The following is a 26,825-nucleotide window of genomic DNA, read 5'->3' on the forward strand; positions in this document are numbered from 1 at the left end:
GCTTGTTCCTGTGCAAGAGTGAGGGAGAGGGTGAGTGCGGTGCAGAGATAGTGGTTTGCTGGATCCAGTGGAAAGTGAAACTGCTGTAAAGCGAAACGGAGGGAAGGAACTGTTGAAGATAAAGATGTGATTGATGTTGCGCTTAATTATATCTGTTTTGAGAAGTATTCTGAGTGGGTTATTTGCATATTGGAAGATACATATAAACTCGCAATGAATCGAAAAAGGTGTGCGAAATCAATATTTGTTGACATCAGTAAGGGCTCTAATAACGCTCAGGTTATTTCTAGAGAAGTAAGTATTAACCTTTTCCATAGTGATGAAGTGTTGCATGAATGTCGAATTAATAATGACAGTCATTTCCTAAATTGTATGGTTGACATTTGTTAGTTGTTACATAACCTTGACCTTGACCTGTTGACGCCACACGAAATGTAAACTATTTAGTGGGCGGTGATTGAGCTAAAATACGCGTGCTCGAGCTTGGCATACGTCAACAGTATGCGGGGTACTTACTTTCAATACACAAGAAGAGTTTCTTAATTTGTTATTAAATATTTATCCTATTAGATCCAGTACCAGTTACTTTGCTCTTTTATCTCGATAACAATAAAATTCATGTCGAAGTTAGGAGTCATTAGAATCGTGAGAATATTATTTATAAAAATTACCGTATAGGTTATGTTTCTCATTAAATGTAGTGCAGCGAGCTGTACTGCTGAAAATTTCACAATTCTGATGTTTGTGTATGTAATTTACAGTCTTTGCAAGGTTAATATAGTAGTCGTGCTAAAGTGGGTACAAATATTACAAAATAATGGAAGTTTTTTTGTTTACTTTAGCGGCACCAACTTTGGCCAGATATGCTGTCCCCCTCATCTAAGCCACTCTAACCTTGTCATAATTCTCGGATCGGCGAAACTAGTGGACGGGAAGTGAAAATCTTCTTAATTTGTAAGGGACCTTTCTTTGTGTTGAGATGAAGTTTATATTCATACTACTATAAGCCTACTTCAGTGAATCACGATAGTATTTTCATAAAACGCGAGTATTTTCTCTGGACAAAAAATTACTATTTTTACTTTTAAAATCACATGGACTTTCCGTGCGCTACTTTCTCCCTCTGATCTCCTGTCATTAGTCCCTCATCTAACCCACTTTAACCTTATCATAGCCTATTCCTCGACCTCATGCCACTTAACTTCGTTATCTTCTCATCTAATCCACTCAGATTGTCACCAGTCCTCGGCGTCATGTCACCCATCCTCTCATGTGAGCCACTCTAACCTTGACCCATTCCTCGACCTCATGTCACTTAGCTTTCTCTCCTCTAACTCGCAATATTTACGGAAAAGCACGCGGGCGAAAGGTAAAACACAATGCAACACGATCTCCACGATCAGATGCTACCACTAATACATGCCAAATACAATACACCCACGGTGCCGTTAAAGTAAATAATTACTACACAAAATGTTTAATAAATATTGCATATCATGGATTTGGGGACACGTTGCGAATACTGGAAATGAAAAGGCGGTTGGACTGGCGAAGTTTGAAGTAGGGAGTCTTGAATTTATTGTGACATATAGACTGTAGCAGTAGTCTTGGAACATACCGTATTTTCTCGAATACCCCGAGCCTACGAATGAGCCACTCATCTAAATTTTGAAAGGCAAAGAAAAAAAAAATGAAAAACAAATTACAAAAATAAAACTTTCAACAAATGTATTCACGACAAATTAAAAACAATTAAACACAAATAAAGTTCAGTTAACAATAAATTTTATCCTGGAACAAAATGCATTTCAAACTCATCCTATGCGCATGCATTGCATTGTTGTCTTGCTTAGTCAGCCGTTTACACAATATCCTGCAACATTACTAGCATGTGTCAATAAATTATCTTTATTTTGTATGATACTGCGTGATTTGTTATAATAAATACCTGCTATCACTATTAATTTTTTCATTCTTCGATGTTTTCGCCATTTAACAGTGTCAACAATTGAAATACCCTTACATGCGCTACCAACTTAGGAGCTGCGATATAGGAAAATCTGGCGTGTTACCAACTTCATTTCGAATAGGCCACTTAACCGTATTTTTTACCTGTATATTTCTGAAAAAGAAAAAAGTGCGCAGGACATTCGGTAATCAAAGCTTGGGTGTATTCAGGCATCAGCAAAATGAAGCAGGATTCCCTGTCAGAATAGGGGACGTTTTGTTTTGCAGCATAGTAATTATGTTAAATCAATTAATTACATTGTTACTTTTTTGCTTTGACAAGGAACAAAGTTCTATGCTTTCCTGAGGAATGATAGGAATTACTACTAATATTTGCGGAAGAACTGTCCTGATTCTATTCTTTTTCTGATGACATCACCACTGGGTACATCACTTGATATGCCAAGACAATATTTGCAGAATTTTCACATTCTAATTTCTATAGGTTTATTTTCATTTGTTCCACTTACAGCTAAAAGAACTGTGATCATATCGTTTGTGGCTCAAAACATTATGGTCAATACGCTAGCAAAAAAAGATTGAATACCAGTGATCTACATAACTGGCTTCATGTGGATGAATGACGAACAGTCAGGTACCCGCTATTTGTATTGGAAGAAAAAAAAAACATATAAAATATATTGCTTCAGACTATCTTTTCATGGGATGCATGAAGATGAACACAATGAAGTTCGCACCACTACTGGTTTATTTGGGTTTGATACAGTTAATGTTGTGTTGCAGGTTGAGTTGCCACAACTGGAGCGCAATGGAGTGCTGATACAAGTGAAGGCATGTGGACTGTCAACATCCTGGGTGGATTCAGTTGCCCTGTGCCAAGTACTGAGCAAGATCAGCAAGGGACAGTGTGTGGGGGCCGGCCATGACATAGCAGGCGTTGTGGTGGCCACAGGGGAGGACGTCACTACCCTGTCCAAAGGGGATCAAGTTGTAGGTGAGTAGATGTGCTTTTTTTCATCAGACAGATTTGTTTCAATTACTTCCATTAAGTTGCATTCATTGTATGTTTATTTACCCTCAGGAAACAAATTTCTATTTTTATCCAATATTTTTTAACTTTTTTTTTCCCCCCTGATTACATGACACAAAATTAAGGATTTTCACACAAAATAAACTCCTCAAATATTTTTGGGAGCCAGAGGGAGCAATTTTTTTAAAGTGAAAACTAAAATTTATTTTAGTCCTTGGCACAGTTTCATGTTAGAACAAAATTTCTATCACTGTCTTACTCCTAAAAGAACACAGAATAAGCTGTGAAAACAATTTTTTCCCTATCTTATGCCATTAAGGAAAAATGTCATTTTATTTTTTTTTTTTAATTTCAAATATAAAAATTTAAGATCTTGGGGTTTTAAATTAACTTTCTTAAGCAGTAGGACATGTTTGTAGTTTGGCACTTAGCCACATTAACCAGCTTCATTTTGGTGCAAGAATGATGAAAAATCCCAATTCTAAAATTGCACTTTGTGTTAACATTAGTGTTGTAAAATGCTGTAAAATTGAACATGGAGAAAAATCATCTACATCCTGAGGAAATGAAAAATTGTAAAACCAAACACACAGCTTTCTGACTGTAGATGAATAATACAGTCAAACTCTACCACCAAATTCGAATTGTTATTACACGAAAAATACATAAAATTGATAGAATGCGACAGATTGTGACAGATTGACACTTGCAGAACTGCATTCCAGTTTAAAGAAAATATGTTTCTGGTTAATAAAACTTAACTAATTAATTTACCAAACATCATAGAGACAAAACTGATATACTGTATTTTTGAAAACTAGAAAGTTCAAGTTTTCAGATGGCGTAGAGAAATAGTAAAATAAAAATTTTGAAGGAAAATTAAAAATTAAGGGTAGTGAATACCTTAATCAGTTTCATGAACTTGAACTGCATCCAGTTTCTGTTCTTCATTTGCAATACCAAACAGTTCAAACTACTTTCTGCGTCTTAATTACATCAATAGAAACATGACAAATAGTCTTTTGCAGTTGCTATCATAATTATAATCCTGTGAATTTATTTTCTGAAGTTGCAGTGTCCTTGAAAAGGGCGGAATTAACTGAGAGTTTAATCAGTTTTATGAGGTTGCTCACAATCCCTTTTGGTTACATTCTCCATCTCAGATTTACAATATATGATCCAGTGTACATGTTTCGTTAATTTAGCTTATGATATTGCCTTAAAGTAAAATGTTTCTTGTAAATATTATTTTGTTCAAAGTCATGTCATAACTTAAGAAAATACGTTTCATATTTTACACCAATAAATCAGACTAAATTGTGATGACATTTCTTCCATGTACACAAAGACATCTACCTCAGTAACTCCTAAATTAAAAACCAGAGGATTGAAAAATACTTTGGTAGACCCCCAAAATGCTGGTAGGAAAGTATAACGGACCACCAGATCTAATACTTGCAAGGGTCATGATGATGATTATTAATTGTAGTGAAAAATAATAAGAAAATTCGTTTACAAATACCTGCGTTGAATTTTAATAACAAATTGTCATTTGGAAACCATTTTTGGGAGAGATAACTACAAGTTCCTGCCGCTCTTTAGTTCTGCTCTGATGGTTCTTGTGTGTTGACAGGAATCTTGCCACTCGACTATGAGCAGTCTGGGTGTTCAGACTTCGTGATGGTACAGGAGTTCGATGTCGGTAAGTCACCCTCTTGAGTTTGGTATGTATGTTATGTGGTGCAATCAAGTATCTTCTTTAGGCTCCTGTATTCCTGATGTTTCTTAAATTGTTTTCATAAATTTTAATTTACAAGAAATCCTTGAGTTATTCCCAATACATTTTTTATTAATTCGAATTAGAGTTGTTTTTAGTGATTGATTAAATATTTATATTTGTTTATGTCTGGTTTAACAATATTTATAGCTGGTTTAGGGACTAATTTTGAGTATGATTAAAGAATTTTATTGCTTTATCTTCTTCAAGACAGGTTTAATAATGAATATTTTGTCTATAGGTTTTTCTATTTTGCCTTTTTTAAATTTATTAGCGCATGCATTTTTAAAACATTATTACTTATTTGTGCTGGGATGGTAATTCATGTTATGAGGGATTCTCAATATATTCATTTTATAGGTAATTTATCTTTTCAGGTACCCTTAACTTTTACTTGTTTATGTACTGATATTTGTAATTTTGCTTTATGTGAAATACCTTGTTGGCGAAATTTTATTCTAAAGATTTAATTTTGGAAATATTATTTTTAAGATATATAAATATTTCTGTTATTATTTTTTCTACTGGTTTAACTGTTCGTTATTTTTCTTGTTTTTTTTTTTCTACTGGTTTAACTGTTTGTTATTCATTTCGTTTATTTTATTATACATTGTGTGGTGATATATATGGTGGAAGAGAACCTATTACAGTACATTAATTCACAAAGGTAATAGACGAAGTCAATGTGAACAAGTTTTGTCAAGTAAGTTTTTTGATACATCACTTAATTTTGATAGTATGAAATGCAATGTGTTGCAATGCTGTAACGCTCCTTGGGACTTTTTTTTTTTTTTTTACTTTCTCTTCTTGCAAGTCTTGTGAAGTGGATGATTGCTGACCCCCACTGCAGAGCAATGACCTCAAACAGCGTTACAGCATTGCAACATGTTACATTTCGTACTCTCAAAGCTATTGGACGTATCAAAATACTTATTTGACAAAACTTGTTCACATCGACTTCATGTATTAGCTCTGTGAATTCGACCCTCGCAAATATTAACATTGTAACTCACTTTCTTCCATTTTTCAGGAGAAGCAAATGAAGTTTTAAAATGATCATGTAAATCAGTGTATACTGATAGTAACAATAAGATTTTACATACAATTGGGAAGGTTTAGAGCTACAATGTTAGTACTGGAAGAAAAAGAAACAATTTAAGACCATATTAACTAGCATAACTCAAAACCATAAAAAACTGAGTTACAATGTTAGTATTTGGGAGGGTCGAATTAATGTAATAGATTCCCTTTCACTCTATATACAGGGTAGAAGTGAAATAAGCTTGCAGATTTTCAGAGTGAATAACTTCTGTTATATGTAACAAAAAATTGTAATATCACATTGGTGGAAAGTTCATAGTTTTTTCAGAAAAAAAGTATCTTCCGAAATGTGTAACACACATTTATTCGGTAACTATTGCAATTAGGATAATGATTTTTGTCCATATTGATAGGAAATCTAATAAACAATCATTTATTCCTCAAGTAAGCTTACTTGATAAGCAAGAAGACGGACCCATTTAACCTATATTCACTTTATTTAATTGCTTATTGGTCTATACCACCTTTTCAAAATGAAAATATTTATTCCTGTCGTGTATTTCAATAGCGTGGACGGTTTCCATGTAAATTTAATTTAAGAGCAACTTATTTGAAGTCACTGCACGATGTGTATGTGTGTGTGTGCGTTTATTTTTTTACATTGCTTTCGATTTTGAAAAATAATTCCAGTAGTTATTAAATAGTATTGGTGACAAAATCATATCTTATTCCTTGACTGATTGATTGCATTGTTCTCTGATGTTGGCTTGCTTGTGCTGACTGGATGTGTTTTTTTGCAGTGCTGAAGCCAAGTACTGTGAGCTTTGTGGATGCTGCAGGCTGCGTTGGAGACTCAGTAAGGGCATACACGGCGCTGCACTACCTGGGCAGGCTCAGCTCTGGTGACACAGGTGGGATCACGGCGATTATGTACAAGTTAGACAGTTTCATATATGAAAAGATGAAAAGAAGTGTCTGGACATTGAAATGGCTTTGGTTTTCTTCTTAAAAGGCGGAAAGATGCTTCTAGGTTATTTATTTAAACCAAATGATGTAAAGATGATGTAAGCATCCATCTAATGCTCCAATCTAACATAGTGTAGGTCTACTGATTCATATGCAAGCATAGAATACAATGTGCTATATACCTGAACTGTGAATTATAAACTGCTTGCCTAGTGAAAGAAGGCATAAAACACAGTCAGAACTTTCTAGGTATACTGAATAGTAAGATGCAGTGACTAGTGCTAAACAATAGCAACTTCACTTTGCGCAGGTTGCCAGCAGTGACACACCTGTTCACTTACTAATACTTCCGAAAATGTCCGCTATTTCAGGTCTTTCCATGATATTCCAGAGTCCGTGGATATCCAGACACAATCATTTGCGCTGGAAATGCCGACAAATCAGCCATTGTTATTCCAGCGCATGCTATTTGATGTATACAGTTGTATAGGGACAGAATGTAGCTTATGTAGCGTATATCAGAATCAAATATTTTTAATTTTAAGGGCCACGGACACTAAATTGACATTTTACCTTAAATGTTCCTAGTCCAAGCATGTTTAAATGGAATAACAATGGCGGCTGATTGCGCTACTCTGGGTATCCACAGAAATATCTTTTGCACTTGCCGTGGTGTTGATCTAGAGGTAGTGATGGTTGTTTCTTTGACGAAAGAGATAACCCTGAGTAGTTCAGCTATTTTCTGGAATTTAGATTATATTTTTCGTCGGAGACCAGAGAGAGCCCTACAGTCTTGAAACAGTTCATTTGAGCGTAGGCCCTCTAGTTTCGTAGGTAGTCACATGTGCTATAGGATGTACTTAACATGTTGGCATGCAATGAACAAAGGGATACAAACTATGTAGACTGTGTAGCTGGCAGAATAATGGCATAAGTGACTACAGACAAGTATCAGAGATAGCTGCTTGCATACTGTGTGTTTTTCTGGGTACAGGATATAGCGATTTAACATTTTCATTGTATTGTATTGTATTGTATTTATTAACATTCCATGGTATTCATACATGCTTACAGCTAGAATATGGAACAAGTCAAAAAACTTAATACTATTATAAAATCTTAATTTATAGTCACAGTCTAGATGAAATATATACAGACTAGATTTACAATATAGTCTACTAGTACAACACATAGTTTTAGTATCAATTTCATGAAGTGTTATTGAATGTCATGAATTCACTTACAGAATAGAAGGCGTGAGAAATTAGGTACTTCTTTAATTTGGCCCTAAATAATTTTATGTTTTGAGTTTCATTTTTTATATCGATAGGGAGGCTATTAAAAATTTTTACTGCCACATAACGCACTCCTTCTTGATAGCACGATAGACTTGCCGATGGAGTATGAAAGTCATTTTTTTGACTTGTATTTATGCTATGAACTGTTGTTTTTGTACAAAAACAACGAAGAAATAACTTAATCAGTGAGCCAAATCTAGAAATTAGCAGGCTTTTGGCAAAACAAGAGAACATCAGGCTTTGACTTAGCAACTATAAATGATGTTCTCTTATTTTACAAATTGTCAAAGCCTGCTAATTTCTAAGCATTACTCACTGATTAAGTTATTTCTTCATTGTTTTTATACATGAGTTTTTATGGCAAAGTTAAATCTCTTTGTCCTGTATCCTGAAAAATACACGGTTAATTTATGTTGCAGGTATGAATAGACTTCAGTGACTTTTCTTTGCAGAGATTAATAGTAATTCCAAGATTGTGAAACCGGAGCATTGCTGTTACACAGCTACTTATAAAATTTCCCCACCATCCAAAATATTGCAATTTTTGTGGTTTTTATGTTTTTTGAAGGAATTTTTGGCCACTTTCTTCTTATCTATACTAATAATAAATCTGTAGCCGAAATTTTTCTGGTAATTTTTGATTTTCCAAAAATAATTGGTCCTAACATATATAATTAACCACCCTGAAACCGAAAATCGCTTTTTTGAAATTTTTGTTTGTATGTCTGTCTGTCTGTATGTTTGTTACCTTTTCACGCGATAATGGCTGAACGGATTTCGATGAAAATTGGAATATAAATTAAGTTCGTTGTAACTTAGATTTTAGACTATATGGTATTCAAAATACATTATTTAAAATGGGGGGTTATAAGGGGGCCTGAATTAAATAAATCGAAATATCTCGCTTATTATTGATTTTTGTGAAAAATGTTACATAACAAAAGTTTCTTTAAAAATAATTTGCGATAAGTTTTATTCTTTGAAAAATGTTGATAGGACTGATATTTAATGAGATAAATGAGCTTTAAAATTAAAGTAACTGCCATCTAAGGCCGTGTAATGAATTAAAAAACAAATGACTTCGTCTATAAGGGGCCTTGGACAGCAACAATCGAAAGCTATGAAAGATAGCCTACAGAGAATGTTTCTGTGTTTGTATGAAGTAATATTGGAAGCTAAATTAACCGATTTGTATAATTAATTATTATTTCACCATTGGAAAGTGTAGTTTCTCTAGATGGACATAATGCTATAATGTTATTACAGTAACTTCTGATATAATATAATATAATATAATATAATATAATATAATATATAATATAATATAATATAATATAATATAATATAATATAATATAATATGTAATATTATATAATATAATTTAAGTTATTTCAAGGGTTCAGAACCATAGTGGGCCAAGCGCCATTTACTGAATACGTAAAAAACAAGGGTTAAAATTAAGTTATTACCATAATTAAATGGAAACCTATAACAAGTAAAATAAAATATACACATTAAATCTAAATGATGTCAATCTTCATTATGCTATGGTTGCATGTAATAAAAATTAAGAAACATGTTAAAGGAATTGTCATTGCACCAAATGAGTGTCTCTGGACCAAAATGATCGCATTTTAATTATTTGGATGCAATTTAAATTAAGTAACACATTAAACGATTTATCCTTCTATCAAACACGAATGTTTCCTGGATCAAATGTCCTATTTTAATTATGTAATTACTTTATATTTATTTCTAATGGGTGCAGCGGAGTGCACGGGTACGGCTAGTTGACAATAAAATTATGATGTAAAAAAGTAAACTATTTGGTTGATATTGTCCAGTTGCAAGTTACAGCAAGTGGAGATCTACCAAACAAACAATTAATTACAAATGTTCTCGTTACAGTGATAGTGTTGGATGGTGCCTCGTCGTTTGGCAGCATCTGCATCCAGCTGGCACATCACTGGGGTGCCAAGGTGCTGACCACCTCGTCGTCAGAGGACGAGAAGCGTTACCTTCAGAACATGGACGTGGAGCTGGCACAGATAGTGGAGTTGAACCAGAAGAACGCTTCCTTGAAGTCTGTCACCATGTTGGAGACGGGCAACCTCGGTGCAGACATTCTTGTGGACCAGGGCATTGCTCAGTACCCTCAGGCAGGTTCACACAAGGCAGACAGTTCATTGGCCCATGCTTTTTCGTTTTCATCTTCATTTCTTATTCCTCTCTGCCATTTTCTTCATATTATGTATCCTGGGACCCAAATGAGCTGTACACTCTTGGGCCATAGAATGGTCGCCAATGCCAATATACTTCCGATAAGGGGTCATTCAGGCGGAATAGTAAATATTTAAGGGAGTGGCAGCATGGGAAAAAGTTTGCAGGACAAAATGGAGATGATATTGAACATGTTTTTTATTGACAATTTTCCAGACATTTTTGTATCATTCTGAACCCGAAGGTTCATTGCAGCTCTCACATAAACCCGCCATCGATCCCTGCCCTGTGCAAGATTAATCCACTCTCTATCATCATATCCCATCTCCCTCAAATCTATTTTAATATTACCCTCCCATCTATGTCTCAGCCTCCCCAAAGGTCTTTTTTTCTCCGGCCTTTCAACTAACACTGTATATCAGGCCTGCAGAACTGTAGCTCTTGAGAGCGACTGCTTTTCTCCCCTCTTTTACCCCACCCACCTTTTCTACCTGTGCGGTCACGGCGTTCCAGTTACGCTCGGCTGCATCAACATTCATTCTCGAGGCGGAAGTCGATCATCCCCAATAGAAGTGGAGTGAGGCTGACGTCATAGTTCCCCTACTTTCCGAGTTCTGCAGGCCTGCTCTATATGCATTTCTGGATTCGCCCAAATTAATTTGTTATACACATTCAATATTTATATTTGATCACAAAAAATTAAAATAATCACATCCTATGTTTACTTCATGTTTATAGGATTCACATCTAGTAGAACTTGATGAAAACTTTTCGTGTGTTGCAGAATTGTAACATCTACGATGACAACAGACTGCAAAATTCTATGAACCTGTTACCATCAAAGCATGACATCATCTCGTGTTTGGCTGTTGGAGGTAGATGGGTTACATCCAAAGCCAATTTGCAGGTAAGTTTGTAGTAACGGCACTGTACAAAATTGTTAACACAAAGTTGAACTAGTGGAAAGATGAGTATATCACGAATCGTGGAATATAGTTGTAATTGAAACAAGTATATTACTATTGTTCCATGTCGTAACAGCATGGTCTAAGGCAGTAGTGTCAGAGTTGTAAGCTCCGAAACCAGTAGTGGAGCTAGAGACGTCCAGTCGGAGCGTGAACTTGCTTATGTCTGTGGAAGCACCGGAGCACGCAATGAGTTATAGTGGAGCTCTCCGCTCCGTTTAGGCTGTGTCTGACAACGCTGGTCTAAGGCATCATGCGTTATGAAACTCGGAAAATGTTCCATAATAGGCAGTGAAAAAATTTGTATCCTAGGTAATGCAGTTCTAGAAAAAACTAACTTTCTTTTCAACAGTGATTAATCATAAAATTGTCCTGCCAACTCTACGAGATGTCCTTGTTCATAAGACCGCATTTCTGTAAGTGTCGTGAAACACTGTTTAGTGCCCTTCAATTACACAACACTCACTTCCAACAGAGTCCACAATTAACGCCCCTCTGTCCCCTGCGAATTCTGCAGCTTCCTGAGAACAATGTCATCAATACCATTGGAGTACCACTGGCATGGCTCAGTCGGTTAAGGCGTTTGCCTGCTGGTCTGAAGTTGCGCTCGGGCGCGAGTTCGATCCCCGCTTGGGCTGATTACCTGATTGGGTTTTTTCCGAGGTTTTCCCCAACTGTAAGGTAAATGTCAGGTAATATATGGCGAATCCTCGGCCTCATCTCGCCAAATACCATCTCGCTATCACCAATCTCATCGACGCTAAAAAACCTCGTAGTTGATACAGTGTCGTTAAATAACCAAGTAAAAACATTGGAGTTAACAGTACTACATCCTCCTGCATCCTTTACTGACCTGAAACTATTGAATTTTCATTTCATTTATTATATTCCATAGATCTTACATTAGCAATGAAGCTTTAAGATGTAAGTCAAAATTTTACAATATTACAATTACAATTGCAATTTTTACAAATTTTTACAATATTTTACAATTTTTACAGTTTTACAATTTTGTAATCTTCTACAATTTTTTACAATATTTTGGCGAGTTGTAGTGAGATGAGGTGAGGCCCGAGGATTCGCCAAAAGATTACCTGGCATTTGCCTTATGGTTGGGGAAACCTCTGAAAAGACCCAACCAGGTAATCAGACCAAAGGGGGTGAAATGAAGCGAGGCCGAGGATTCGCCATAGACCATCCGGCTTCAGTCCCATGGCTGGGGAAAACCTCGGAAGAAACCATTCAATGAGGCCAAATGGGGGATCCAACCCAAGCCTGAGAGAGATGAGAGATGAAGTTGAAGTTAATGATGGCGAAATGAGCACGAGGATCCAATGCCGAAAATTGCCTGGCATTTGCTTCATTCTGGATGAAGAAAACTCAAACTACACAATTTGTCCCACCCAGGAATCTCAAAGATAATCAAATGTTTCTGATATTAATTGAGGGGCTTAGAACAAAAAGCAGGTAAGTGACATTATTAAAAAAAATGAGTCAAATGCGTGTTGTGGTAGCCCAAAAGGATGTTTCTTTGGGATAAAATCAGGTAAGTGATCACACTGTGCAGTGCTGCTATATGGGCATCATTTCACCAAACTAGTGTATAATATTCAATTGCATGTAGAACTTTAACTGTAATTTCCTCAAAACTAGGTTTCCGTCACTTACCTGCTTTTTTTTTTTCTAAGCACCTCAATTATTAATGCTGATTGATTGCAATATGATTAATTTTCCGTTTACTCATCACCTAGTTGCAAAATAAGAAGGAACGAGTTAATCTTTAAATTGGCAAAGCTTTATTTCTCACACTAGTTTATTAAACCTTGTCGGACTGTAAAGAAAACAACTATCACTATGACCATATTTTATATGTTGTTCAATATTATAATATTGTGAAATTTTAATTTTCGTACCAATTTTTTTTGTCTATTGTTCTATTAAAATTATAGCATATAGCCTATTAACCTGTTGTATCCTATAGAATATTTTGTCAATTTAAGGGTTAAAGCTGAAATTTAGAGATGATGAGGCAAGTTAAAACGTGAACACTGTTAGTTTGAGCACAGCTCTAAATTGAGTATGAATTAGTTGTTATGGAAACAAATATTTTATTGTTTATGTTTGATCTGCGCTGTCAACATTTGTGTGGAATTGCAGAGAGTCAGAAAAGTGGACACAAGTCATCAGGGATTCACTGCTACATATGATTGTCTGGCAGAAACCTACCTAAGTCTAGGAGCCTTTTACAAACTGTGTATTATGTGACAACATTGAAATTTGATGGAAGGATATGTTGGGCTAACGATGTGATGTGTTGTTGCAGCTGGACCCTCCCAACTCGCGGCTGATGTTCCTACGCTGTGCAAGCATTGGCTTCCTCTTCGAGCATGCCTGGATGCTATCTAGTGCTCAGCAGGGTCGCTATCAACACATTCTCATGGACATCATGGAGAAGGTCGCCACCAAGACCATCCGGTGAGTCATAATATCACATGCATTGGAATCTCTTCAGATATTACAGTTTGCCTCATTCTACATACAGTTTGCCTCATTCTACATACTACTCTTTTTCTTCATTGATTTGTTCGATAGTTTCTTCATTCTTTAGACATCATCATCATCATCATCATCATCATCATCATCATCGTCGTCATTATTATTAACACATTCAAAGATTGGACTCTTCACTCATCCCGAGGCTGAACTTGAGCAGACCATCTTATTTAGAGTATACAATATCTCTTTGTTCGTGATGTCCAAAGCTTGACTTGGATACGTGTCCCTGGTCATTTTTAAAATGTGATCCTGCCACTTCTTTTGATATCTTCTAAATGTTGTTGTTTTCTAATGCCAGGCGTGTGACAATAAAGTCATTTGACCTCTTGCACTCCAATATTTTTCAAACATATTGTGAATTTTATTAGTAACAACAATGTAATTTATTCGTCACAACAATAATTCCTTTCTACAATTCGCCTTAAACGCTCTCGTCAACAATTGCATTTTCACTCAACACAGTATTCGTTATAGCACTCCACCGACGACAATGACAATTTACTTGGACTATTACGAACAACAATGAACTGTTAATCTTAACTAATATTTACAAAGCACTATTTACAAATCAGAACTACCAGTTCTCAGTTCACAGTTCTTCTATCTCAGTCACTCGAGTTCACAGTATCTCGAACCACAGACCTTCAGAGACAGTTCACTGTACTCGAACTCAGGTCCCTCCAACTGCGGTCCAGTGCACTCGAACTCAGGTCCCTCCAACTGCGGTCCACTGCACTCGAACTCAGGCCTTCAGATGCTGACGCAGTTGCGAACGCACACTCGAGTCGAACTCCGGTACACAAGACTGGCTTGCTTGCCCTGGCTTACTCACTGACTGAATAACTGAAAACTGGAAACTGCTGTCGTTCCTTCGCGTCCGTAATTTATAACCACAGCGACGTAGCCTCGAAGGTTCCACGCGTCTCTAGAGATGGCACTCCAGAAAAAGCCAGAGCCCTCTCCTCTCTACCAGCACCAGATGCGCGCGCACTCTCGCTCCACTCTCTCGCCGCATTGGCCCTTTTCCCCTCTCCGCCGCGCGCCATCCCAAGTGCTCCGCGCGATCTTCTCTCTTGCGGGACGCTGGTCGTGAGTTCGAATCTCACGTCGCTGTCACAATATCATGGTCAGCCACTGAAGCACAGATTTTGAGGTGTTCCGAATCCATTTCTTGGTTTGAGTTGCACAATGGGCAATTCTATGCAGGTGCTTGGCCAAACAGTCATGGCCTGTTGCCAATCTAAATACAATTACAGACGATTTTCGTGGTAAATCGGGAATTAACTGTGGATTATGACGCAGAGAGTTCCATTTTTCCCCTTGAGATTGTGTTACCACATTTTGTTTGTACGGTCACACATCACTACTTTTGCTGTGGAACTTTTGTACTGCAGCTGCAAAAGTTGCGTGTCGTGTTGCTGCGCAATCCAAGTGCTGCAAAACTTGCGACTGGTGGTTACAATGTCATACTTCATACAAAGCACTTCACTAGAACTAAGTTATTTTTCCAGAGATCCGCAGAAAATGCTCCTTTTTCTATTAAAAGCTTCCTTTATCATTGCTATCCTCCTTTTGACTTCCTGGCAGCAGCTCATGTTACTGCTTATAGTACACCTCAAGTATTTAAAGCTATCCACTTACTCTACTGCCTCATTTAGAATTCACAGGTTTACCTTCTTTATTTTTCTTCCTGTGACCATGGTCTTCATTTTATTTTCATTTATCTTCATCCCATACTGTGGGAATAAACTTAGAAAATGCGTATCAGTCAACTAAGAGTAGCAAGGTAGCCATTTATGCAGCACAAGGGTATTTATATACTGTGTAATAATTAGTTTCATACAGAACAGAAATGTTACTTTTTCTTTGCTTGATTGTAAAGCTGTGAGAAGATTTATTCACGCTGAAGACAATACATACTGTTCTCCAACCAGGAGATTAACCGTGAAAGGAATGTGCTTACTATTGTGTCATCTATTGGAGCGAAGTAGATAGATAATATTACCGTTATAACTTCAGTTTGAAAAACATGCGCTCTCCTGCATATGTTATTTCCTGTATGGAGGGATTAAAGGACCAGGAGATTAACCGTGATCTAATTTTGTAACTAGGGTAGTATAAGTATGTATGTATCAGTGTTATCGTTTGTGCTTTGAGAGTTAGCCAATGGCAATGTGTGTACCCAAGTGTGTGACCTTATGACATCAATCATTCACAGCATTACCCCGCTGTGTCTCATTCCCCTGAGACTTTCTCCTGGTTGGAGTACAGTAATCCACTTTACCAAAAAAAAATGTCACTTAGTGCCTTTTAATTCTCACCAATTCAAATGAAATGTTACTGTATAGATGTCTAAATTACTGTGTTGTCTGTCTGGAATGAGCCAGTAATATGAATAAGCAGGGAGTCTTCTTTTGGTGTAATAAGCTGTTGTGTTGTTTTGTCCCACAGCCCAAACATCCACCACACCGTGTCATTCGATGGAGCTGTGGAGGTCGTGAAGGCGCTGGAAGAGGTTCGAGTAGGCAAGGTCGTCATGACGATATGAGCTTCTGTCGGCAAGAAATCTTGACGAATTAGCTAGCATCCCTAATTCTTGAAAATGCCGCCACAATGTTCCACCTTTCTCCCATTCCGTGGAGATTTAAAACTGCGTATATCATGCTTTGTTCGTAAACTACACCCTGCTTTGAAGAGGAGGACTAGGGGTGAGATGAATTTGATCGAGGCCTCTACTTGTTGTTCTTAGACACTGCATCACGCCTTGGAGGGACCACAGCGCACTGGAGGTAATGAGAGATCAAATCAAAAGCGTTTTTCACTTCGTCCATTGTTAGGCTTCCACTATTTGTAGTTTTATGTTGATATTTCCAATGTGGGGTCAGTAGTGTAGTCACAAGAAGTTAGAAAAGATTCATTTAAAATTGTATGATCAGAGAAGTGTTGCAAGTTCACCTTGTTCTTTCTTTGGTTATCTTATTGCCAAGTCACAAAATTAAAAGTCTACATGTAATTTAAATTGTACATTCTTTCTCATTATACACATTATTAATTTGATATATAGATGATTAATAATAAGAAAATTTTGTGGAAAACTTTTGGCGAACTGATTAGAATGTACGGTACTGAATTTCGGAATTTTTTTTTTTTTCCATTTGGAAAAGTATGTGTGTATTCAACACTCAGGATTTAACAGTGAATTTACCTTCCTTCTTGCTTCCAACATTTTAGCGTAACTTCCACAAAAGTCTCGAGAGATTTGCAATTTGACAGTGTTCCATGTCCAAATCTTCTACCTTTGTGCATAACAAGCATTTAGGGGAAGTCTATAAGCCGACCCAATGAAGGTGTTTACCAAGAGGGCTATAATAGGAGAGAGGGTCTCATAAGCCGGATTAAGTGTAATCTGTCAAGAAGCTTTTCGCAACCATGAGTGGAGCACCACATACACAAAAAATGGCGGGAATTTCAAGCGACTTCTCTGCACCTAACCATTATTTATATTCATATTTACATCAGTGTTTGAAATATAACCATCCTTATTACAATTTTTTCCTTTTTTCTCACTTTTTTGTGAAAAAAACTTAGCCAATACCATCAGCGTTTTCAGAATGTGATATCCCAGAAAGTAGAGGTAAGAAATGGGCTGCGAAATGATTTAGACATGACCAACCAAATCTGTTATGTTAGAATGCATCAGATTTATTTAGCAAGGATATTTTATTTCGTAGATATACATACAAACATCTACTGTATATTGAAATTAACTGTTTGCTGTTTCCGGTAACATAAGATTTATAATTATGTAAGTGGCTAGAAAAATCTACCAATATATGAAATTAGTTTTATGTGATAACATTGCTATATATTGTAAATGCAAACTCACCTTTCACTATCTCCCACTTTTAAAGAAACATTTTGTGGGGTGACCACTACTCCTATTTCTGCAATCAGGATACTCACATGTAATACATGTAGCCATTGCAATGTAACAGACAAATAAGAATTCTGTAACTAAAATTCAAAATATCTTCCTTAAAATGCATTTCCAAGACTAATAACTTAAACCAAGAGCACACATGTTAATTCTCCATTTCCAGGAGTCTAAATTTAGTGGCGGAATGTTGGTAAGAAACAATGTTAGGGCTCTAAATGGAGGCTGCTTAGAGTTAAAAGCAATTAACAGGAAAAAGATTGGATTGAACCCCTCTCTCCTATTATACCCTTCTTGGTGTTTACTGAGGAAATCGTGACCATTAACCAAATTCTGAATTTTGGTGTTCTGCCATTAAATTTTTGTGATAGTGGAGTTAATTCTTCTCTTTATAAGCCATTTTATAGGTTCGTATGAAAAATAAATTGTAGGTCTAGTTTGTTTTTTTGTTTGTTGATTTTAGTTCCTTTTCTGGCTAACATATAAGCTTTCTCATTACCATTCAGTCCACAGTAGGCTGGGATCCATTGGAAAACTATATTCTTATTTAAATATTTTGATTCAACTGATGGCTTGGATTGCAGCTTTAGAATTGGATAGGGAAACTGTGTTTTTGTGTAGAATATAATGAGAAATTGTGTCATTTAATGATAACTACTTTTGAAAATTTTGTATTTCGTCTAATACAAACAGTACCATATTTTTCTTCAAAGTAATATTGTAACATAAATCACGTACCTGCAACTTTTATGGCCTAAATGTCAGTCAGGCCTAGTCTTCACATAACGTGTTACAAGTTGTATTGTGACACTATAATCATAAAAAGATTATTGGACATCCGTTCATTGTAAGGATATATATATTTTTTTACGTTCTTTCTATTGGTAAGCATAGTTATGATATGTTGATTTCTTCTACTATAAAAATAGAGAAGGCAGGCATAGTTTCATTTTAAGTTTCTTAATCAACACGAACCAGCGATTCAAGTCGCGGAATTGTGAACACCAGTCTGCGATGCGATAGTACGATGTGTCGCGTATGTCGCATCATTGTAAATCCAGCATAACACTGGTTTTAAACATCCCCATCAATATCTAATTTGATGTGTTTTTTGTTTAAATTTAATTTAATTGAAATAATGTACTTATTTAGACTGGGAAGTTTAGAATGAGGTAACACTGTGATTTATCGGAAATGTATGCCCTCAGGTTGTAGATGAAAAAGAATGGAGTATGCCAGGCTCTGTTTATGATAAACCAATAATCAAAGTTACCAAACGGCCACATTTATGTCCCCAGAAGTGCCAAATCTGTAGTTTTGTAAGGTTCCTAAAATTATAATGTTGTGAATAGAAAGATAATGTTCCGCAAGCACTTATGTTTGCTTCATTGTAGAAATATAGGATTGAGCGGAGGTGGGTTAAGGAACAGAGTTGCGAGATGTAACTGCAGTTAGCCTCAGAGATTGCTGCTGCTGTCAAATTGGACAAATATTATGGATTTATGTATTGATTTATCAATTCTTATGCTAATTTCAGTGTAGACACAATTTATTTATTGCCTTCCCGTTCATCAAACACCAATTTTTGTGAATAACGCCATTTGGGAAGGATAAGTGCGTCATAATGTTTATATATTTCTGTAGGGGTGAAAAAAAACATAGGAACTTCTTTGTTTACATCATGGTTCAGACTCATAAGCTCAGGTCTTGATAACTGTTTTTGCAGTAAATTCTTTGCACAGAACCATAAAAGAAGTGTCTATGTATCAATATACATATGCGAGAAATTTAATATAGAATTGTTGAATAACTAAAAAGTATATAAATACTTAAGTACATAAATCAGAACCTACGAAATCGCACAAAGTAGGGCGAGTTCCAGTTGATGTGTAGCCAAGGAAATCACATTTATAAAAATTAATGTAATCATTTACGACTATAACCCCTGATCACATGCACTGTATACAGTATGGTGACTTGGAATACGCACCATAAAGATTTCAATGCTAAAATTTATATTCTGTTATATTAGCTCCCCTAATTATGGAAGAAAATGTCCTTAAAATTTTTTGTAGAGAAAAAAGATTCTGCATCCAATCATACCATTAAAAACAATTTATGGCTGGGGATAAAAAAATCTAAGAAATAATATAATACCACAGTCTAGTATATACAGTTGCGAAGCTCAATACGTAGTAAATATGCAAACATTAGATAGTTGCTCACCACTAGGATCGCTAATATCGCCTCATTACAGGCAATGCAAAATAGAACCGTCACAGTCTATTGTTTCTAGCACCCTCAAAACTCAAGCTTCGTGACTGTATATGGTAGACTGTGATAATACTCCCATCACAGAAACTGCACTAATTTTTAATACGTGCTAATCATAGTTGACCATGGATTAGTAAAAATAATTGAATGCAAAGATATTGTTGTTTATGGTTCATTTGTTAATCTGAGAAAATTATTCCATGAAAGAAAAAGTTCAAACCATTAAATGGTATTACACTGGAAATAGTGCATGTAGAGTATTTGTGATATTCAGTGAGGAATATCCATTAAGAGTGGCACCGTCACATTGATGTCACATTCGTTTCCCTTTTAAATTTTATCATAACTCTTTGGATCCTAAACTGTTTTGTTTTAAACACAAATGTCAGTTATCCATGACCTACTATAATTAAGTTTTCATTAAAGATGGTTATAATTACTTTTTAATGTTAATTAATTCCAAACACACTCATAATCAAAATATTAATTTAATATAACAAATGGATGCAGAATTTTTTCTCTACATTTTCATGACATTTTCTTTAATAATAATTAGGGGAGCTAATATATCAAAATATAAATTTAGTATTGAAATCTCTATTGTGCGTGTTCCAAGTCACCACTGTATCAGTATATCAGATTGGTCATTCCCATGTTATGAAATGGTAACATAAAATGAGAACCACCACTAGAGCCTCCACCATTGAAAATGGATTTTGTGATAACAGCTACTAGATGGAAGTACAGTTGCTCCATGTAATTCTATAAGAGTTATAAGTGACTTCTTTTGCAGTCACTAGATGGCAGCATAGTGAAATTGATAAAAATAGTTGCCTTGAAATTTTATTAATCTGTTATATGTGATCAGCGCTATAATTAAGTGTACTCTTTATAAATCCAGTGATTTGGTACGAAGTTTTTAAAATATATTTCAATTTGCATTGTTCTGTTGCCAGTAAAGAATTATCTGTCCAATACTTGCCACAGTTTTCAATATTACTGCCTCTGACCCTACCTCGAAGATGTAATTACTTTTTCACATAATGTGTAAAGGAATGTGATGCAGTGTCCAAGAAATCCGAGTCTACATAGTGTACAAGTCGTTAAGCCACACCCCGTTTCTAAGCAAAGTGCTGAATCAAAAATGTGCCACATGAATCTTTCTATCTCCTTTACCAGAAATTTCTGATACACAGTTTAAATATGTATAGAGTCTTTACATGATTGTTAGTTACCCTGACCAATATAGTATGTAAGACAACCATTCCAAACTGTCGAAAATCTGCAGACAGGTTTAGTATAGTTCAGTGCAAACAGCTTAAATCTGTCCAGCTTAAGAGTGAAACAATCAAATGTACGTGCATAGAATTCCTGCCTAAGCAGACAAGAGATCATTCAACATTGTGTGTTACCAAATTCATCGTGATAAATACATAACAGTTCTTGATTTTTGCAAGTTTATAGTTCTGATTAATTTTATTGTAATTTACAGTATATCTGAGAAAAATTAATTCAATTGTTTAGTAAGAAAAAAAGAAGCATGTTGTTTCCATGGCAACACAGGCCCAGCTGAAAGGAGTGACAATACAAATTGCTTTTTCACTATGAAGTTTCATTCTAGAGCTGAATGGATAAATAGAGTGTTGGCTATGCTGAGTTCATGAGTTCAAATCCCAACAATTCTAGGTAGAACAAAGATGGTTTTTGGGACAGGTTTTGCAGAGATATTCCCATTTTCTCCACCATAAGTCCGCCATTAATAATTGGCATTCTTACTTAGAAATGGGATACCGCTGCATTATGCCATATTTTCTGGGATCGACTCCATGGGATCCACATTGAGAATGTTTTATACGGAGGAAGTAACCACAGGAGCCTGTTTTATAAAGGTACCGGTATGGTGTTGTACATTACAAATTACTGATGAAAGTTGTTGTAAAGTATGGAGTTGTATTTTTCTGTTCCACAAAAGAATTAAAGTGTGTTGTACGTTACCAATAAATCACTACTAGTGATGTCATATCTATAAACAGTACGTCATAACATGAAGCAACTGCTTATCTTCGTATTTCACTCATTGAATTAGGTTATGTTTGTCTATTTAATCGTAATGTATTTTAAGGTAGATTATACAACGTAGATTCTATGAATTTCGTAACCTGCAATGTTATTTACTGCTTTATTAATGAAAAAATTACTTATTATTATTATGTTCTTCTGTGATCCCCACATAATGCTCCTTGATAGTTTCCCATATTAGACAACAGATGCTACTAATAACGATCTTCACCCCCCAGACTTAATTATTACGAAATTACAAACACTGCAAAATTATTTAAATAGTTTCAGAGGATTAAATTGTTTCTTTTGAAGGAATTATTAGAAGCAAGAAAAGATATTCTGTAGCACATATTTAGCAAAATTTATCTTAATATTATGAAATAAATATATTTAAATCGCATTAGTACATGTATGTATTAGTCTACTTTCATTGGTAGAGAACACTTGACAATTCACTAGTAAGTTACAAATACTAGTACTTTTGTGGAACACAATCATGAAACTTCATTGGTAATTTTATAAGAAAAAAAATTATAGTTTATTTAACGATGCACACAACTGCAGAAGTTATATCAGTGACGCCGATTTTGTCCTGCAGGAGTTCTTTTATATGCGTGTAAATCTACTGACATGAGTCTCTTGCATTTAAACACACTTAAATGCCATCGACCTGGGCCGGGATCGAACCCGCAACCTCGAGCATAGAAAGCCAGCACTATACAAACTATGCTACTGAGGCGACTAATTTTATAAGTATGGAGTGGTAAAGTACTACTATAGAAAAGTCTTTTGTGAAACAGAAATTCTAATATTTTTTTTTATTTACTAGAGAATTTACTTGTAATGTACAACACCATACCTTTGTTGAATAGGTGCCTGGTGTCCCTAGAGCTGGCACAGACTCCATTGTATTCGGATATAACATCATACAAATGTTCGGAATGACATGCTTCTTCCTAGTACGATGCCAGAGCAAAATAGTATCGAGTTGCATGTGGGCATAAAAATTTGTCAGTCTTCCTCCACCTATCATTTAGGGTAAATATTGTAGAGCTGTCCTGTGACCTTATCACGTGTCGTGCTATATCACCAATGGGTGTGGAGGGGTAAGTTAGGTTTTAGTCTGAGATGAACTTCCGTGTCTGTACATTTATATAATATTAACCATCCTGAAACAAACTCTCTCACATGCCAGGTCTCGCCTCCTCACCTGTACTAGAAAGTTCATGCATAAAGGAAATGTCGAATGTCAGTAAAGAGAGAGAGAGAAAATAAAAGAACAGTTATTTTATAATATTGTATACCGGCATTCAAAGATATCTGACCTACGATTTTATGACCATGTAAGCGAACTTTCTAACCATGGATAAGTCAGAACCAAAGAAGAAGAAGAAAGTTAGCTTCCCTTATGAAAAGGTTGCCAGATTTGACAAAGCGTATTACATATAATTTGGAAACAGACCTAAAAGGTAAAATGATATGCATTTGAAACAATGAGGGAATCGAATATACAAAATGTCAGAAAAATTTACACCTAAGTAGCGTTTGTGCTCATTTACAGTTAAGAAAGGGGAAAAAAAATATCATCAGATAGGTTAGAATGATATTAATGCCATATACCGCGAGAAAAATAATAGTATGGATTTACGTATTGGCATTGATATCTAAACCAATCAACAGCCATCGGTTATGGTAACTTGAAATTTCCATTATCACTCCCATACAATGATTTCTCAATATCTGAACCGATCCTTTGAGGGCACTAATGGCTATTTCCTTCACAATGCTGTGTGTTAGCCCCAGGTTTTTACACTTGTTGGCAAAGAAGGAGGGTATGGTACCTCGTGCTCCCACCATCAGACCTATCACATCAATATGGGACAGGCTATATTTATCTTTATAGAACGGGATTGTTGGTTCATAGATCCGTTTCTTTTCACTATCCACCTCATGCGAACAAATTGGCAAACTTTGAATCAGTTCTGCTAGTTCTCAATAGGTGGCACCATTATTGGGGCAGTTAAAAAAATGATGGAGAAAATGATGATGTAGATTAAGCATTAATTTATTCTCATAATTGACCATATCAGCAGTTTCTAGTTAAACCCAGTGTTGTTTTACAATCAGAAAAGGGAGATTAAATATTGAATTCTATAATGCAAATATATTTATGTACAATTGGCGACACTGCCTATTATCTTCGGCATCTATTCATAGAAGAAATAAGTAAAGAAGCCCCACTTACACCAACAAATTATCGATCACTATCAATTAATAGGGTCAGTTATCTTTGAACGCCAGTGTAAATGAGCCTCACAACAGAAGTTATGAATTGCTGTTTTATTTTATGTGCTCGTGGGGACCTGAATAATTTATACCATTGTCTGGCTAATCTAATTGGAACACCACATTCACTTGGGACAGTAATATTTTTCTGTCTGGCTCAAACTCATGTCATTCCAAACAAGGTGTAAACAACAGTGGTACGGTCAGCTTTCCATTCTAACAGATCCTGGTTCATATCCTTGAGAGTCCAAAATGGAATTTGTGTGCTGTTGTCAGTTCAGAAGTCATTCAATATCTATGATGAATGTAATAATTTATTAATTGAGACTCTTAAGATAACTGAAAATCTCCATCAGGTGAATGAGAAGATGTGAAAAACTAGCATGTTACTAGCTTAAACAGGCTTTCTTTGTGTGCAAACTCATTATTTTCTTTGTTTCAATATTTGATCCAGGAAAGCTGGTCACACTTCGTATGATGTATATTATGAATCTTTCTTATTGTTATTAATTTATACATTACTACTGTAATAACCGGAATATAAAACGACTTCGAATTTAAGGCAACTTCCACTTTTCCAGTGGCTTCTGTAGGATTTAATTTTTTAATGTATTTTTTGTTGATGAATTGACTACGATTCTAGAAGATATAAAATGTCAAGTTGACGTACTTCTGCAAAACTGGTAGATCATCTTAATGAAATGAAATTTGTATCCCTAACAGTCCAAATATTATATAATAATGTCCACCACTATGGAGTAACGGTTAGCATGCCTGACTGTGAAACGAGTTGGCCCAGGTTCAAATCCTGGTTGGGACAAGTTATTTGGTTGAGGTTTATACTGGGATTTCCCCTCAACCCATTAAGAGCAAATACTGGGTAACTTTCGGTGCTGGACCATGGACTCATTTCGCTGACATCACCTTCATTCAGATGCTAGATAACCACATCAGTTGATAAAGCGTCGTAAAATAACCAACTAAAAAAATATATGTTATATTTACAAAAACTATGTACACTAACTAACAGTTAGGGGTTGAAACTGATCTACGTATGGTAAACATTTGGAACAGTTTTTTTGTTATATATCACAATTCGATACCGTTGTAAACTAGCAGACAGGAGGAGAAACGACTATGTCTGTGGCATTGTTGAGTGTACTGTGCAATATTAAAAGATTTATCACTTCATAACTTATGTATTTTTCTTAATACGCGAATTTAAGATGACCCACTCATTTTTCAAACACAAAAATTGGAGAAAAAACCTCGTCTTATATTCGGGTAAATACAGTATATTCTTTTGTTTTTGACTGATAAGCAAACATTCTCATAGTGGGGAGGGGGCAGATAAAAAAAATATTTTTTTCTTCCTCCATATTAATGTCAAAACAAGTGCTTGTACAAATTTTGATCACTAGAACGCAATTACGAGGGCTGTAAAAAAGTAAGTTCGCCTGGGGCTGTTTATAGAAAAAAAAAACACAATTTCATTGGAAAAATTTATTGGAACAGATACAACACTGTTGAGCTATTTTTCAACATATTCCTCACTGGAACTAAGACATTTGTTATACCGTGGGATCAACATAGAGATGCAGACGGCTGTCACACACTAGTTCCGATCCCAGGCGGCAGACTTCTACGACAAGGGATACAAAGTTGATCCCACAGTATGACATATATCTCAATTTCGGTGGGGAGTATGTTGAAAAATAGCTTAAAAATTGCTGTATCTGTTCCAATAAATCTTTTCATGAAATTGTGTTTTCTTTCTGTAAACGGCTCCAGGAAAACTTACTTTCTGAACGGCCCTCGTAATTGCGCTCGAGTGGGAAACATTTGTATAAGCACTTGTTTTGACATTATTAACGTGGAGGAAGAAAAAAAAATTAACTTTTTTTTTCTGCCCTCATGAGAATATTTGCTTGTGAGTGGAAGAGAAAGTCTGATGGTCTTAACTCCGCCAGAATAAATAAATAAATAAATATAACTGACATTTTAGTAGATGAATTATATATATTTATGTATTATTATTTCAGTTGATTGTATTTTTGTTATATTTATACCTGGAATTTCAGTACATAGATGAAACTTCCTTTGTTATGAACATAAACATGTACAAATTGTGATGGCTGCCTTACATGTCAAACATGAGCTGTACCGCATATCACTTCAGGTTGTGTTTGATGTATCCATAATATGTACGTCCCAGCCACAATTATTGCCTGTTATTAAATGTTAACAGTTTGCAACTGTGTTGTGTTTTGTCGTGATGTTCTATCCTTACTTTTCCACCAGCTGTCCTGTTGGTTCTCTTAGGCCAGTATCCATAGTCGAGTTAAGTCATATTGAATCTAAGCTTAACTTTTAATTTCTCTTTATTGCAGATTTCTGCCCAGACAAGTCATACTTAATGATGATTCTGTAATATTTACTTTACAAAGTC

At 35.6% G+C, this 26,825-nt stretch overlaps 1 protein-coding gene across 1 annotated transcript; it reads left to right on the top strand.

Moving 5' to 3' along the window:
* On the top strand, positions 1–26,632 carry LOC138702900 (quinone oxidoreductase-like protein 1). The gene is made up of 8 exons (XM_069830296.1): positions 1–294; positions 2,752–2,962; positions 4,632–4,700; positions 6,617–6,727; positions 9,989–10,239; positions 11,085–11,207; positions 13,589–13,740; positions 16,273–26,632. Exons 1-8 carry the CDS (start codon positions 214–216, stop codon positions 16,367–16,369), a joined length of 1,095 nt encoding a protein of 364 aa, XP_069686397.1. The 5' UTR covers positions 1–213; the 3' UTR covers positions 16,370–26,632.
* The last annotated feature ends 193 nt before the right edge of the window (positions 26,633–26,825 follow it).

This window comes from Periplaneta americana, chromosome 7 (assembly GCF_040183065.1).
Source record: "Periplaneta americana isolate PAMFEO1 chromosome 7, P.americana_PAMFEO1_priV1, whole genome shotgun sequence".
Lineage (NCBI taxonomy): Eukaryota > Metazoa > Arthropoda > Insecta > Blattodea > Blattidae > Periplaneta > Periplaneta americana.

What these genes read in the sequence shown, in the direction of transcription:
- LOC138702900 (XM_069830296.1), top strand. Translation starts at nt 214, where the DNA reads ATGAATCGAAAAAGGTGTGCGAAATCAATATTTGTTGACATCAGTAAG. An exon ending in GGTACAGGAGTTCGATGTCG is followed by an intron (nt 4,701 to 6,616) that starts GTAAGTCACCCT and finishes GTTTTTTTGCAG; the next exon opens with TGCTGAAGCCAAGTACTGTG. An exon ending in GCATTGCTCAGTACCCTCAG is followed by an intron (nt 10,240 to 11,084) that starts GCAGGTTCACAC and finishes CGTGTGTTGCAG; the next exon opens with AATTGTAACATCTACGATGA.